Here is a 17,017-nt window from a genome sequence, read left to right as displayed (position 1 = left end):
GAACACCTGGGCAGTTCGTTATAAAGTTATTATCTCTTCAGTAAACTTGGTGGCCCAAACTCTATAGAGAGCTACAGTACACCGAGAGAATTTCGCGAAACTAAAACCCCTAAGCTCCTTTGCCAAATGCAACCCTCAGAAAAACTATCTTAGTTCGCCCAGCCTCGACGCCACGACTAGGAGAACAAGATTGAAACGTCCTTGTCCCAAGTTGAGTTTTGATGTAATGGGGGCGAGTAATAGTATTTGCTGGGAGGGGGTAGTGGGGGATGGTGCGTGGAGTTTAAGTGATGATTTTAAGACTAGATGAGCTGCAACGGGCAAATTTTTATTAATAGAAATGATGCAACTTTGAAATTTCGATTTTATCAAAGTAGTCTTGTAACAATCAGGTTTTTTCAAAAAGAATTTAATTGATCAAAGCCAATTATGAATGAACTTATCGGGTTTTATCGGTTTTCACAAGTGACCGAAGACTTGAGGAAAGACCGACGCCGTGACTAAAGAAAAGACTTAAGCGGCGCGACTTAAGACAAGACTGCAAGACTGGCGGCGCGACTTAAGAAATTACTTAAGTGGCGCGACTTAAGAAAAGACTTAAGCGGCACGACAAGAAAAGACCGACGCCGCGACATAAGAAAAGACTTAAGATAAGACTGGCGACGTGACTTAAGAAAAGACTTAAGCGCCGCGACTTAAGAAAAAATTTAAGCGGCGCGATTTAAGAAAAGACTTAAGCGAGGCGATTTAAGAAAAGTCTTAAGAAAAGACCGAAGGCGCGACTTAAGAAAAGACCAAGTCTTATCCGACTGAAGTAAAGACCAAGGTCTTCAATTGCTAAGTTTTGGTCACCCCAGTCCTGAAATGACAAAATAATATCACGCCGGTCTGGAATTGCCAAATTTGGGTCGCGCCGGTGTTTTTTTAAGTCGCGGACCTCGACCTGGGCTGTTTTAAAGCTATAATGATTTTTGAATGCTTCAGAATCAATGTACAATGAATGGTACAAGAGAGGTCTCTTTAAAAACACCGAGGAAGAGGCACTACGCATTAAAAACATTGAGCCCCTCGACACGCTAATGCTTCTCTGATTACGTACCTCTATTCCTATTATCCGATCAGGTATATCGTTTACGTTTTTAGACTTGGTGGCGATTTGAAAGGACATGACGGTCAACTTGTTTTGAGTTTCACATATACCATAGTCCTGGAAAAGGCACAACTCTCCCGCTTTGCTCACGAGCATCTGCTTCAGTTTCGAATATGGCTCCTGATTCACAGTTTTTTGTTCAAACTCGTTTGATAGATTGTGCATGTCGAACACTCGTAGGTTGCCCATTTTTCCCCATACACACAAGAAAGTTTCGCCAGGTTCACGGCCTATATTATTGAAAAGGAGAAAGTAACATGGTGTTTGGTGCTCTACATTACAATAGCGGAGATATGGATTTAAATGGGGGAGGGGAGGTGTTGGGAGAATAGAAAAATAATATTGTCGCCCGATTTGTATTACTTCCAGCTGATTTAGGTTCTTTCCCATCATAACCCTGCCCCAGAAAATTGTAGCTACCGTAATGGTACAATCAGCGTGTAGTGGGCTGTTTTTATTGTTACTGGATATAATGAGAAAGACTCCTCCCCTATTTAACCCAAGATTTAATCAAACATAATCCATTCCACCAAATAAATAAAAAATATTATCACATACAGTATAAGCAGTCATCATTTCGTTATTGAACCAAAAATTTTAATTTATAAAAAACTATACTGTACTAATTATTTTTCGGGACTACCCGAAACCGAAATCAAAATTTTCTTAGACCATACGTACTCTTCCCTGAAATATCAGTCCTCTAAACACTGAGAGGGGAAGTGCAGCCACCAGATTTTTCTTCAATTTATCCCTCACCCTAAGGTAAAAAAAAATATGGGTAACGTCCAAAGATAAAAATTCTCTGTAATTTTTAACAATTTATAACCAAAGTATTTTTTTTTAAAAACGCCTCTTTTAGTTGTACCGAATCAAAAAATTGTTTTTTCAACTCAAAAATTTGCGTTACGGGCAATATCCATGTGAGGCGACACATCGTAACAGGCGACAATTCGTAACAAGCGACAAATTGTAACAGTAGATTGAGCAGGGAAAACTGATTCTAGCACAGTAATTCCCTCGTGCCAGATGTAAGCGCAGCGGAGCGAAGAGGAGCAAGCGTACTCCACGTGTCAATGCCTTGTTACGAATTGTCGCCTGTTACGAATTTTCGTCCTTATCTTTTTCCAGTTTTCCTTCCACATTTGAAGTCAAATTTGGAATAATATTTTAAACTTGAGGCGAAAATTTGTAACAGGCGACAATTCGCAACAGGCGACAATTCGCAACAGGCGACAATTCGTAACAAGCGACAAAATGTAACAGTAGATTGAGCAGGGAAAACTGGTTCAGACACAGTAATTCCCTCGTTCCGGATGTAAGCTCAGCGGAGCGAAGAGGAGCAAGCGTACTCCACGTGTCAATGCCTTGTTAAGAATTGTCGCCTGTTACGAATTGTCGTCCTTACCTTTTTCCAGTTTTCCTTCCACATTTGAAGTCAAGTTTGGAAAAATATTTTAAACTTGGGGCGAAAATTTGTAGAAGGCGACAATTCGCAACAGGCGACAATTAGCATCAGGTGACATTTCGTAACAGGCAAAAATTCGTAACTTTAGGTTAGGCGGGGGAACACTGGTGCTCACGCACAGTATTCCTCTGGTGCCGGATGTAAAAGCAGCGGAGCAAGCGTAATCTACTTGCCAACGCCTTGTTACTAATTGTGGCCTGATACGAATTGTCGCCCTACCTATTTTAACTATGCAATTTGCATGCTGATTAGACTTATGATTTCGAACAGATGTTTTGTTTTGATTTTGAATAGCAACATCACGCAATTAGCGGTTACAACACAAACACTTATTAAAAAAACCACTGTTAAAAAAAGGAGAATTGAAATGCGCGTGGAGGAGTGGACAGAGTGGAAAAGCCTCGTTTTGCCAAAATTTCATAAATACAGTGAAACCAAGCTTCGAAACCATTGCAGAACAACACTAACACAACATTGCAAGCTAGTGTTTTGGAAAAAAGACAAAAACCTCCAAGTTTAAGGTTAACTGGAAAAAGTATCGAAAAAGACTACATCTACAAAAACAATATTTGCTGATTTGAATGACGTTACATTTGAGTAAAAATATCAAGAAAAACCAAAAAGCATTCAAAACAAATTACCGAGCGACAACTAAGTCAAAAAAACATGGCAAACGCCAGTGAAACCGAAGCTTTTTTTAACAAATAATGCAATATTAAGTGTGTTAATATAAAACAAATCAAAACTATTTGAGTAGGAAACACTTTTCTCTGCAGAATCAAAGATGAAAAATTACATATTACAGAATGTTTTTCAGTTTTAGTGAAAGTTGCCTAAATCAGAAAAAAGTCAATGATTTGAAAATGAATCGATAAAATTAAGAGGACAAACGTAAATCTGACAATCAATGTTTTCCATACAAAAACATCACTTTACATATATAACGAAAAAGGCCTGTTCGGGACTCAAACTCTTGGACTTAGGATTCGAACGCATGTGTTTCAACAACGGACCAATTTGAAAGTGTATGAGCCAAAAATGTTTCATAACTGATTTTGTTAGATTTTAAAAAAAAAAATGCTTGTCGGAAAAAAACTAGTTTTCGATTGCAAGTGTTTATGCTCTTGCGTGAGAATTATAAAGCATACGAATTAATAAGTTTAAAAAAATTGAATCTTGCTTTCTGGTGCTTTTTACATTACACGAAATGGAAAAAGAAAAGCAAACAAGGATCCAATTCTCCCTGTAACTCTTACAATAATCAGAAACCAACTTTTTACTTTCTCTGATCCCCATAGAAAATAATCCTTTTTATAGTCTAAAAATACACAAAATTTTTTAAACTATTTTGATTCCTTCAAGAAAATCGTTTCATTTTGAACAGAGGTTAGCATATTAACCTAAATTTTTAGTATGTAAATTTTTGTTTTTAAGAACTTTCGTTCCACGAACTTGGACTTGTGTAACTTTTTTCAAGCTATGGCTACTACTATTGAAATTATTCTGACCCATTTTCTCTTGCCACCAATTGTTGCCTATTGCGCCAATTGCTGCCTATTGCGCCTTTTTGATCAATTGCAATTAATTTTCAAATTCTTGCGCTTAATTGCTATACTTTTCCAATTTAGGACTCAGGAATTTTTTTTTCCCAAGGTCCCTCCTCTAAATTATTTTGAGATATCCAATTTTGGCAGACAGACTTTTTTCCTTAGGTCCCTCCTTGAAACTGTTTTGAGATATCCAATTTTGGCAGACAGACACTTAAATTTTTCTAAAGGCGCCGTTGGCGTCAACGTATACTTATTTTAAGGGGGGAGCGCGCGCAAAAAAAAACTATTTTTTTGGTAAAAATTTTCCAAAAAGTGACTAAAAACGCCTTTTTGGCCTTTTTTTCAAAATTGCAGGCGCTCAAATTTTGGCCAAAACAGGGACTTTTCAGTGCTTTTAGAGAGCTCGGGAAACCAATTTGGTCGACCTAAAAAAAAGTCGACAAAATTTCGAAAACTTTATGAACATCCGCCCCTCCTTCGAGAAAATCCTAGATCCGCCCGGGGCAGCCGATTTGAACCTCAGGCGTTCTCGCTTCACGAAGGTGTGTTACTTCTACGCGGTGGATAACTAATTTTAAAGACGTGTAATTTCAATGCGCGAAATTTTATGAACAAATATTTTTGTAGCGGGAAAAATCTAGTGCCCAGTTGCAACGCCCTTGATTATCGCCAAGGCAACAAATAAGAAACACTAAACTTTAAAATTGATTTTTTGTCCTAATTCTATTTTTATCTACTTCAAAAATCTACAACATAAAAAGGTTGATCATAAGGCAAATAATTTGAAGAAAAATTTATAGATTTTTGTTTACTTATTACTTATGACAATTTATCTATTTTAATTTAGATATCGAAAAACAATTAAAACTACTATTCAGAAAAATCATTTGCAGTTTCAACAAAAAAAAAATCAAAACTGGGATACAAAAAAGCCCAATTTTGTATTATTTTATAGCGTGTATGGCAAAATTTAAAAAATCATTTCATTTAAAACAGATACTACCAAAATAATCTAGATATTTTGTATCAAATAGGCAACAATACATTTCATTTGTCAGTAGTACATGTCGTCAAAAGTGTTGATCGAATTTTGATTGTTTTGTTCTTGAGTGTTTCATATGTTTTGTAGACTAATTTACACAAATGAACAATGAAAGCAGAAATTGCTGGAGGGCGCACAAAAAATTTCGAAAAAAATTTCGAAAAAATTTCTGAGAATTTTTTAACGCTTCTTCAATCTTTTCAATAAAACGATAAAATTTTAAAAAATGGTTTTATCTCATTTTTGAACCTATCACGTTAATTTTTATAATTAAGATGATTAGCGTTCATATTTGCTACCGTGTTGTTCCTCTTTGTTTCTACCGTGAAAATCCATGTAAATCTATTCTAAATTGGCTTATATATCCAAATGGGCAAGCGTAAATTGATTTTTATAGAGTATTTCATCAGGTATAAAAATCGATTTACATCGATTTCAATCTCAAGTTTTCTGGGTATCGCGACTAACTTACGACTACTTTTCAAACTATCGGGATTTTTTTCCAGACAATCACGACTATTTTTCAGACAATCGCGAATAATCTTTAGACTATCACGCCCAAATTTGATTGTTTCGATTTTTTCTTGACTAAAAAAAAATTTTCTGCGACTATTTTCTACCGCGGAATTCACATCAGCGTGTTTTTGAATGTCTAAAAACAAGTTATTTTACCTTGGATTACTTGTATGGACGAGGCAGCAGAGAATTTGTTTGGTTTGAGGATGCGCTGGAAATTTTCTCGGAGTACAGGGTCCTCATTGATTTTCCCATCTTTAGCCACATTAATTATCTGCAGAATCCCACCACTCCTGGAACATCTTCATAACCAACTTTGGTCGAAAAAAATTACAAAAACAAATGGCAACCTAAGCCAGGTCAGGTCGTTTATCGAGTCAGTTATTATATGAGCTTTGGATTCAAAAAGTATAAAAACTTTAATCAAAAACCTGGTCGTTGACCCGCTGGACACGTTATCAATTTTCATTTTAAAAAAGTTAATTTTTTCAAAATTAATTTTTTCAAAAAATTAACTTTTTTGCCAAAAGCTGGTTTAGATACGTTAAGGCCAATTCTTTTTTGCCCCTTTTTTGCCCTGGAAAAATTCTGACAAGCAATGTGAATTACAAATTTGATTGTCGCGAGGCAGTGACCGGAAAATTTTTTGCACCCATTACGATTCAAAATGGGTATGTTCCGATGAAGACTCGCAACATCGCAAGGTACCCATTTTAAGTCGTAAGGATTGTAACATGACTGTTTGGATCGCAATGATCGCAAGGTGTGACGAGCGGAAAATAATTTTGACTGATTTTGATTTAAAAGATATTTTTCGACCAATATTTTTAGACATAAGTCGTGGACCTCGGCCCGGGAAACTTGAGAAAAACCTTCAAATTGTTAGCAATCACTGCAATATATTGTGATAGCAATCACGTCAACAACTACTTTTTTTTTAAAAGATAGTTCAAAACGAATTTTGCAGTAGCCAAATATGTTCGTGTCTGCGTTTCATACATTTATCTTACTGTCTGACTGTCTGCCGGTCTATGATCATGAACCACATCACATCCTTTGCAGTCATCTTAAAAATCTCGCCTCAAAGATAACGAAGATACTTTAAAATTTTGATGTGTTTTAATAAGGCTTCAAGCAGTCCAAAAATCCTGATTACGTTTTCAGAAACCCAAATTATGACTCTGCCGCTTACCAATCGATTTTGAAAATTTCTTAAAACATTAATAATTGGCGTTTCTGCGATTCGCAGAGGATCTATAAAAAGCCTTAAGGCCTGCCTAAACATAGTCAAATTCCATTATTTCTCAGCATTCCAGACTGAGTACTTTTGTTGAGCGATGCTCTTTTTGAGGCAACTCAATGATTTTTTGTGTCCGGAATAAATCATTGAGTTTTCACGTGGTACCATTATTGCAACTGAAATCCGTCAGGTTGAGGTAGACCTGAAGCTGGAGATCAAGTGAGAGCTCGTCCTCAAACACTATAATTCTTCAAGATTTTTCGAAGCTTCTACCAGATCTTCAGCTAAAACTTTCAGCTTCAGCTTCAGATCTTCTGCTTTAGATAATTCAGTGGCTAGTCCTTTTATCCCCTCAGGGATTCGAGCACCTGCCGACTCAAAGGTTCCCCCATTTGTAAAATTTTGAGATACCTTTTTTTCGACTTTGATTTTTGTTAATGTCTTGTGTCTGTACTAACAATGTAGGACATTAATTGAAAAAAAAAGTAAGTCTTAAATCAAGCAGTCGTTTTAAATTCGAAGCCGAATCTTTGCCACTTGGTACAGAGGGATCTGCAATCTACCACTGAAAATCAATTGAAAAATTTTCTCAGAAAACTCGATAAATCTAGATTGTTGGTAAACGCAGAAAAGATGGGAATATGGTGTGATCCACCTAGTATTTGGAAAAGTTGCATAGGACAATTTAATCTTGCGATTACTCTGCTGGAGAGATGTGACTCAAGGGAGTTGTTGACAACTCCTGCGGTGGGTCATGACGATTTTAGATTTTAGTATCTTCATGTACTTAGAATCATCAAAATATTGAAATCAAGATTCTAATTCATCTTGCAATATTAGTGAAAAATATGGTAAAAACGAACGATATATATTGCCATAGCAAAAACTGGAGGCAGTAGCACTAGCTAGAGATGCACCGGCGGAAGCACTCTGTTTTGCACGTGATGCTGCTGCTGCTGTTCGTAGAACGCAAGAATGTAACGCCGAAAGGGGAGGCCCGAGGAATGTGATAATGCTGCTGTTCGTAAAACACAAGAATGTTTATCTCACGAGGTACCGAGGTAGAAAACGATTCTTACCGATTTATCCGCATACGATCCTCAGTGCAATATCTTAAAATTTTTGAAAGCTGTGATTTGTTATTTAAGAAGGAAAAGAGTTTAATTATCAAACGTCTGTAAGTCTATCATAGGATACATTCCGATCGATAAAGCCTGAAATCAATTTTTGTCTGACGGGTCAAGCTACCCTGAGCGGCTAGACAATTGCACAGGAGAAAGAAGTAGTCAGAGACATCTTTATTGCTAAAAGGCGTTTCATGGACTCATGGACATTCAGAGAGACTTTTGTATTCGTCCGGGTGCAACTCCAGAAGACACTCTAAAATCGGCAAAGTGAAAAAAAGGAGCACAAACAGCTACTTGTTTACACAAGCAACTAGGCATTTTGCAATATTCGCGCAATCGAATCCATTCAAGTCAAAACTCATCACAGAAGTTCGGGATCAAGCGGCAACGAACTTTTTCTATACAAAGAAAGAAAATATCAAAAGGATTAATCGAGCTCAGGCAAACTCAAATTGGCCAAACTCAAATTGGCGAGTTTAACTGAGTTTTCAAGCAGTATATCTCACCAGCGGATTTATGGGGGTAGGGGATGACGCTTCCCCTCCTCTCAGGGATTCGAGCACCTGCCGACCCAAAGGGTCCCCCATGTGTATTTTTTTGAGATACCTTTTTTTAATGTCTTGTGTCTGTACCAACAATGTAGGACATTAATTGAAAAAAATGTAAGTCTCAAATCAAGCAGTCGTTTTAAGTTCTAAGCCGAACCTTCGACACTTGGTACAGAGGGATCTGCAATCTACCACTGCAGATCAGTTGACAAAATCAGTTGAAAAATGTTCTCAGAAAACTCGATAAATCTAGATTGTTGGTAAACGCAGGACTGATGGGAATAATATGTGATATCATCTCTGAAGTTATTCTTCAAAAAGCTTTAGCTTAAGACTTCGTATAAACTTTTATTGAGGATTGCAATTCGTTAGTTTAAATAGCGTATGGTAATCCTGTTGCTAATTACGGTAGCACTCAAACATAACAAAGCAAAACCAGCGACAGGTAACGAGACGAAAGTCGATAAGTCGAAAAAGTCTTGAAACACGTCTGAGAAAAAGTAGGTCAAACAGAATTTGCGAATCTTTTATTTTCAATAAATGTTATATAAATGAAATTGTGAATAAGTTTAGTGCATTTCAAAAAAAAATAAGAGAGGCTTTGCCAGTTCATTATAAGAAAAACATGGTAACAAGGTAGCAAAGCCGACAAAACTTTAGCAGATACACGCAAAGTGGAGAAAAATAGTTTTCAGTTTATTTTATTATCCATTCCCCTCCTTAAACACCAGCTCAAACATTTTTTTGTTCATTAAGCGACTGTACGAGAAGCAGTTTCGGTGTATGGAAAAAAAATATAACCATTTTCGGGTTACGGTGAGTCTGTGGAGCAGCGTGGTCTGTGCACTAAGTTTTTGTGGTATATCTCTATACTAACGATCAAGTGAGTGTTCACTTTGGTTTCCAAAGCCATTGACAGCCTGTCTACCCGCTGCTTTCGTGGGTGCTAATTGACATACCCACTCTCTTTCAATTTATAAAAAAATCTAAAATGAAATCTCTATTCGTTTATTGTCATGACTTTTTTTATTTACATTGCAAGATGAATTAGAATCTTGAGTTTAGTCTTTTGCTGATTCTAGAAACATCGTGGAACCACATGGCGCAATTGGCAGTTTCTATTGTGAATGACAAAACAGACTTATTGGGAGCAGCTCTCTTTTGACCTAAACCTACGTCGGATCCACCTAGCATTTGGAAAAGTTGCATAAGACAATTTAATCTTGCGATTACTCTGCTGGAGAAATGTGACTCAAGAGAGTTGTTGAAAACTCCTGCGGTGGGTCATGACGTTTTTAGATTTTAGTATCTTCATGTACTTAGAATCATCAAAATATTGAAATCAAGATTCTAATTCATCTTGCAATATTAGTGAAAAATATGGTAAAAATGATAAATAATGTCGTAGCAAAAACCGGAGGCAGTAGCACCAGCTACAGATGCACCAGCGGAAGCACACTGTTTTGCACGTGATGCTGCTGCTGTTCGTAAAACGCAAGAGTGTAACGACGAAAGGGGACGCCACCAGAATGTGATGCTGCTGCTGTTCGTAGAACGCCAGAATGTTTATCTCCCGAGGTACCGGGGGTAGAAAACGATTCTTACCGATTTATCCGCATACGATCCTCAGTGCAATATTTAAAAATTTTTGAAAGCTGTGATTTGTTATTTAAGAAGGAAAAGAGTTTAATTATCAAACGTCTGTAAGTCTATCAAAGGATACATTCCGATCGAAAAAGCCTGAAATCAATTTTTGTCTGACGGGTCAAGCTACCCTGAGCGGCTAGACAATTGCACAGGAGAAAGAAGTAGTCAGAGACATCTTTATTGCTAAAAGGCGTTTCATGGACTCATGGACATTCAGAGAGACTTTTGTATTCGTCCGGGTGCAACTCCAGAAGACACTCTAAAATCGGCAAAGTGAAAAAAAGGAGCACAAACGGCTACTTGTTTACACAAGCAACTAGGCATTTTGCAATATTCGCGCAATCGAATCCATTCAAGTCAAAACTCATCACAGAAGTTCCGGATCAAGCGGAAACGAACTTTTTCTATACAAAGAAAGAAAATATCAAAAGGATTAATCAAGCTCAGGCAAACTCAAATTGGCCAAACTCAAATTGGCGAGTTTAACTGAGTTTTCAAGCAGTATATCTCACCAGCGGATTTATGGGGGTAGGGGATGACGCTTCCCCTCCTCTCAGGGATTCGAGCACCTGCCGACCCAAAGGGTCCCCCATTTGTACTTTTTTGAGATACCTTTTTTTAATGTCTTGTGTCTGTACTAACAATGTAGGACATTAATTGAAAAAAAAGTAAGTCTTAAATCAAGCAGTCGTTTTAAATTCGAAGCCGAATCTTTGCCACTTGGTACAGAGGGATCTGCAATCTACCACTGAAAATCAATTGAAAAATTTTCTCAGAAAACTCGATAAATCTAGATTGTTGGTAAACGCAGGACAGATGGGAATATGGTGTGATCCACCTAGTATTTGGAAAAGTTGCATAGGACAATTTAATCTTGCGATTACTCTGCTGGAGAGATGTGACTCAAGGGAGTTGTTGACAACTCCTGCGGTGGGTCATGACAATTTTAGATTTTAGTATCTTCATGTACTTAGTATCATCAAAATATTGAAATCAAGATTCTAATTCATCTTGCAATATTAGTGAAAAATATGGTAAAAACGATATATATTGCCATAGCAAAAACTGGAGGCAGTAGCACCAGCTAGAGATGCACCGGCGGAAGCACTCTGTTTTGCACGTGATGCTGCTGCTGTTGTTCGTAGAACGCAAGAATGTAACGCCGAAAGGGGAGGCCCGAGGAATGTGATGTTGCTGCTGTTCGTAAAACACAAGAATGTTTATCTCACGAGGTACCGAGGTAGAAAACGATTCTTACCGATTTATCCGCATACGATCCTCAGTGCAATATTTTAAAATTTTTGAAAGCTGTGATTTGTTATTTAAGAAGGAAAAGATTCCGATCGAAAAATCCTGGAGACATTTTTTGTCTGACGGGTCAAGCTACCCTGAGCGGCCAGATAATTGCACAGGAGAAAGAAGTAGTCAGAGACATCTTTATTGCTAAAAGGCGTTTCATGGACTCATGGATTTTCAGAGAGACTTTTGTATTCGTCCGGGTGCAACTCCAGAAGACACTCTAAAATCGGCAAAGTGAAAAAAAGGAGCACAAACGGCTACTTGTTTACAGAAGCAACTAGGCATTTTGCAATATTCGAGCAATCGAAGCCATTCAAACCAAAACTCATCACAGAAGTTCCGGATCGAGCAGGAACGAACTTTTTCTGTACAAAGTAAGAAACTATCAAAAAGAATGAATCGAGCTCAGGCAAACTCAAATTGGCCAATTGGAAAAATTCCAGATATACAAAACCGTGTTCTTTTTGTGGTAACAACTTCTCGCCAACCATAAACAATCCTCTCCAGCTCGGGGTGTAACATGCCGAAAATGTAGTAGGAAAGGTCACGTTTGCGAAATCAATTGCAAACGGAGCAGTTGCCATCATCGTCGGGTGCAAAACAATCGTCGGGTATCTTGAACAATCTTATGATTCATAATCTGGAGAGAAAGTGGAATTAATTCGGAATATTTATTTTAAAAATCGAAAGATATTTATTTAAATTTTTCTGATGCAAAACTGCTCGTGTTACTGGAAACACTTACATTACTGACAAAAAAAATGTTATGAGAGAGAATCACATTTCGGTTTGCGTTAGGTAAAAAAAAATCACGTTTTTCAGGCAAACAGACATCTCCAACTAAAAAGGGGTTGGAAGCCGCACGTCGACTTATTATGATCTAGCCGCTCGTCGACGTCCTCACCTGATGAGAGCCGCCATCTTCTTCGACCGAATATCAAGCGCTCTAAAATTGCCTCCAAGACAGTCATGGTCCCGATTCGTCCATAATCAGCCGCCCTACAAACTGTCTCAACTCCTGTGCCACTGTGGTGTGATGTGTCTAACGGTATCGTTATGACGTCATTTTAGTCTTACTTTCAATGCTAGTCATTAATCGTGCTAAGCTTGCCTATTGGCTATCAAGGTCGCTACCGACTTGTCAATCTATACTCTATTCATCATTAGGTGCGCTCATTCACTCTGTCTCAATTTATGAAAGATGTAAGTTGAACTCTAGAATTTTGTCATGACATTATCTATATCATTTACATTATTTACATTATTTACAAACTCATTTTTTTTATAAACAAGGAGAATTGAGTCTTGTTTAAACTGGTATTCCTCAGTAAACCACATGGCGCAGCCAGCAGTTTCGATCTCGGTGGATCGGACTGACCTGTTAGGTGTTCCCGTATTCTGGCGTTAACCAACAGCGGATCCACCCAGCAGCTGGGATTCTTGGATAGGCCAATTCAACTTAGCAATCACCCTGAGAGAAAGATGTGATCCACGTGAGTTATTGAAACCACCGGGTGTGGTACATGATGATCCTGTTCCAAAACCAGAAGCTGTGGGAGTGGATGGGGATGCGGCAGCAATTCGAATCGTATCGCACGAAATGATGCAGCCGTACGAAGAGTGGCGGAAATGAATGAAGAACGCCGGGCGAAAGGTCCCAGAGTAGCACCAGGTGTGTTCTACTACGAAGTTGAGCAACGAATTAAATCTCGTTTGTTCTTTTCGCTTGGCTCAGAAGGGAGGAAAAGGTTCCTCCAAAGTTACCCACATGCGGATCTCAGCGCAATATCATTTCAGGAATTTCACGAATTCTGTGTACTCCTTTTCAAGAAGGAGAAAAATTACATTATTGAACGTTTGCAAATGTACAACGCTGTTCATTCAGATCGTGAAGGTTTGGAAGTTTTTTATTTGCGACTGACGGGTCAAGCCGCCCTGTGTGGATGAACAATTGTTCAGGAAAAAGAAGTTGTAAAAGATATCTTCATTGCCAAGATCAGACATAAAGACATTCAGAGAGAATTGTGTATTCGCCCAGGCACCACTCCAGAAGAGACTCTGAAATCAGCGTTGCTGCAGGAAAAAGGGGCACAGACTGCCACTGATCTGCAAAAGCATCTTGGGAGTTCGGCTTCATTGGGCAGTTTTTCCCAGTCAGGAGCCAATTCGGGTCAGAACACTCGCATAAAACAAGAACCTACATTTTCTGTCCAAGGGAAGAAATTGTCTGATAGAATCAATCGGGCTCAGAACAATAAGTCGAAGGGGACCAACGAAAAGCGAAATTATGTTATTTTTGCGGTAATAGGTTTTCAGCAAATCATAAGCAAAAATGTCCAGCCAGAAATGTGATTTGTAGGAATTGTAATAAGAAAGGTCACTTGGCAAAATGCTGTAATTCCAAGAACGTAGCGAACGTAGAAGCTGAGTCAGATGAGACGGTGGAATAAAATTGTAATTTCATCACATCCAATAGTGAGTCAGAGCTTGCTGTTTTGTCAGTGGCGTCAGAAGAACCGAGTCGTCCCATTGAGTCAGTGAAAAAGCTGGAGGTGGTTAATGCTGCTACGGGCAAGTTGCTCTCTATTCAGATAACACTTCGTTGTGGGAAGACGTTCTTCAAAGCAACGGTAGATACAGGAAGCCCTGTTTCTTTCGTAAATAAGAAGACAGCAGACTACATCGTGAAAACTGTACCGTCGGCCAAAGTTTTTAGCGATCAGGAACGTCCAATCGACACGGTATATGTTGACTACAATAGGAAGAAAATTGAATTGATGGGTACATTGATTTTGGATGTGTCATCATTGGGTTGGCATGTCAAATCTGCAAAGTTTCTCATTTCAGAAAATCGTACACAATGCTTATTAGGTTTGGGTGTGCAGCCCCAGTTGGGGGTGAGAACAACGCAAGTTAGACCAGAAAGGTCTCTGGTGGGCGAAGTATCCCTGTCAAATCTGAATGAGAGGTCAGAGTCTTGGAAATCACATTTCCATCAGAAGTTTCATCGTGTATTCTCCAGAGTAGGTAGAGCTAAAAATCACCAAAAATTCTCTACATTCAAGTCTCCGCTTGTTCCGATTCAGGAGAAAGGAAGGCGGGTTCCAGTGCATATCCAAGATAAAGTTGGCCTGGAAATTCAGAAATTAATTCAAGAAGGCCACGTGATCAAAGTTAACAAATGTACAAGCGAACATTTTATCTCTACGATTGTAATTACGACTAAAAAGGATGGTTCCGTGAAATTGGCTATGAATGCAAAGCCTATGAATGATCAGATTCATAAGAACCAATATCAGATGCCGAATTTGTTGGAACTGTTGGACTCGGCAGCCCAGATAATCACATCGGATGAAATAGGTGATGTTTGGTTTACGTCCCTAGATTTGAAATACGCATTCAGTCAGGAGAGCAAACTGGCACGTATCGGTTTAAAACTGGGTTTTATGGGCTAACGGACATGCCAAAAGAATTTCAAAAAGCAATGGACAATACCCTCCTGGGTTTATCGGGTGTTTTCTGTTTCTTAGACGATATTTTGATAGTTTCGAAAGGATCAATCAAGGATCACAATATTCTTGTAGATAAAGTGATAACTCGGTTGGATGAAGAAGGTTTCGCTCTGAAATTGTCAAAATGCGAATTCTCGATGAATCAACTATCTTGGTTGGGTTACGACATTGACTCAGAAGGATATAGGCCAAAACGTTCCAAAATTGATGCAGTGTTAGCTCTGGAGCCTCCTAAGTCGCTCAGGCAACTTCGTTTGTTCATCGGCATTCTCAACCATTTGCAACGTTTTCTACCAAACCTTCAGGTCCATTCGGACCAGTTACGCCCTTCCTTGAAAGCAAGTAATAAAAGGAAGTTTGTGTGGGGGGAGGGCCAACAAACGGCCTTTTGGAATATTTTGCAATTGATAGCGAATATCACAAAGATGTATCATTATGATCAAAGTCGGAATTTCGGTGTGAAGTGTGACGCTAGTCATAGTGGTTTGGGCGCTGCTTTAGAACAGGAAATAGGAAAGGATGTATGGGTTCCTATTGCATTTGCGTCGCGTTTCCTCAATGACCAGGAAAAGAAGTATAGTACTAATGAGTTGGAACTTCTAGCAATTGTGTGGTCATGTGAGAACTTTCGTAATTATTTGTTGGGTAATCATTTTGTGGTTCTAACGGATCATAAAGCGATTATCTCGGCGTTTAAGACCAACAAAGGTAATAAAACTCATCAATCTTGATTAACCAGATGGGCCTTTTGACTTTGATATTTTCCACATTTCCGGATGTGAATTGGGTATAGTGGATTATTTATCTCGTTTTCCCACGTTTGAGGTGCCACGACCAAGCAGTTTTGATGACCAATATGTGGTCAAGTGTATCAGTCGATTCTTCGAAGCGTGCGATTATCTGGATGGATGGGTTCGAAGTTGTTCTTTATCAGAAGAATCATCTGCTATTTTGAAAAACAGTCAATTTCAGTTTTATCTAATTCGATAAACTTAATCGAGCCAATGGTTTTTGGTCAGCGTCGGGTCAATTGTCCCGTTCGGGGTAATTCATTAATTTCATCTATAGATATTGGAAATTTGTCGGTAGAGGGCGTCATAAATCAGGACATTCCAACTACGTCTCAAGGCATAAAACCGGTAGAGAGCGACAAATATTTTGAAATTGGCTATACCGAATTATTAAAACAATTCAAGGCGCTTGTCACTCCTCCGCTAGAGGGCGTCAGGATTTCTGCTTTAAAATTTAGCCAATCAGCGTTGAGCTGGTTCATGTACGTTTTTGTCACTTTCTCAGAGTGGATCACAAATTATCTACCAATTCTGATTTCAGTGTGGATTATCAGTACGGTCATCAGTGATTGGGATTTATTATCATCGTCCGTGTTTCTTTTTGACTTTGTTTCAATTTATTGGAATTGTTGGTGTGTATTCGTATTATTGGGCCTTTTTCATTTTTAGACTGTGATGGACATCAACACCAATAACGCGAACGATATCTTTGAGCAACTACTCAACCAATTTATCCCGATCAATCAACATTAGTTTTCGTCGGACCGTGCCAAGCCGCGGTTTCGCGCGGGGGCAGTGCGTCCAAAGAGGTCGACGACGTTACAACGCGGTGCGGCGTTGAGGGGTCAATACGCCCGAATACTGGCCAATTTTAGATCACAAAGGCTCAGGAAAGTCAGACCAGTAAATCGTCATGTTCAGTCAGTCCAAAGTTTGGAAATTCTGAAGTCATCGGTGGTAGCTCAGGACCAGAAATCATTAACCGGTTTGGTGGGAATTCTGGATTCCGATATGTTGTCGGAACTTACGGATGAAGACCCAGCCTATGCTTGATGAAACGGGCACTTATTAACCGGGACTATGAAGGATTTTGTCGTATTGACCCATATATAAAATCCGTTTGGCAT

General features: G+C 38.6%; 1 protein-coding gene across 1 annotated transcript in view; it reads right to left on the bottom strand.

The window, feature by feature from the left end:
* LOC134856947 (uncharacterized) overlaps positions 1 to 17,017 on the bottom strand; it is a 66,698-nt gene that overhangs the window by 37,717 nt on the left and 11,964 nt on the right. The window contains exons 2-3 of the mRNA XM_063873242.1: positions 5,883 to 6,019; positions 1,100 to 1,380 (exon numbers count right to left, since the gene is read on the bottom strand). Coding sequence (XP_063729312.1) covers positions 1,100 to 1,380; positions 5,883 to 6,019 — 418 coding nt within the window. The remainder of the gene's footprint in view (positions 1 to 1,099; positions 1,381 to 5,882; positions 6,020 to 17,017) is intronic.

This window comes from Symsagittifera roscoffensis, chromosome 1, assembly GCF_963678635.1.
Source record: "Symsagittifera roscoffensis chromosome 1, txSymRosc1.1, whole genome shotgun sequence".
NCBI lineage: Eukaryota > Metazoa > Xenacoelomorpha > Acoela > Convolutidae > Symsagittifera > Symsagittifera roscoffensis.
This window is presented reverse-complemented; position numbering and strand designations above follow the sequence as displayed.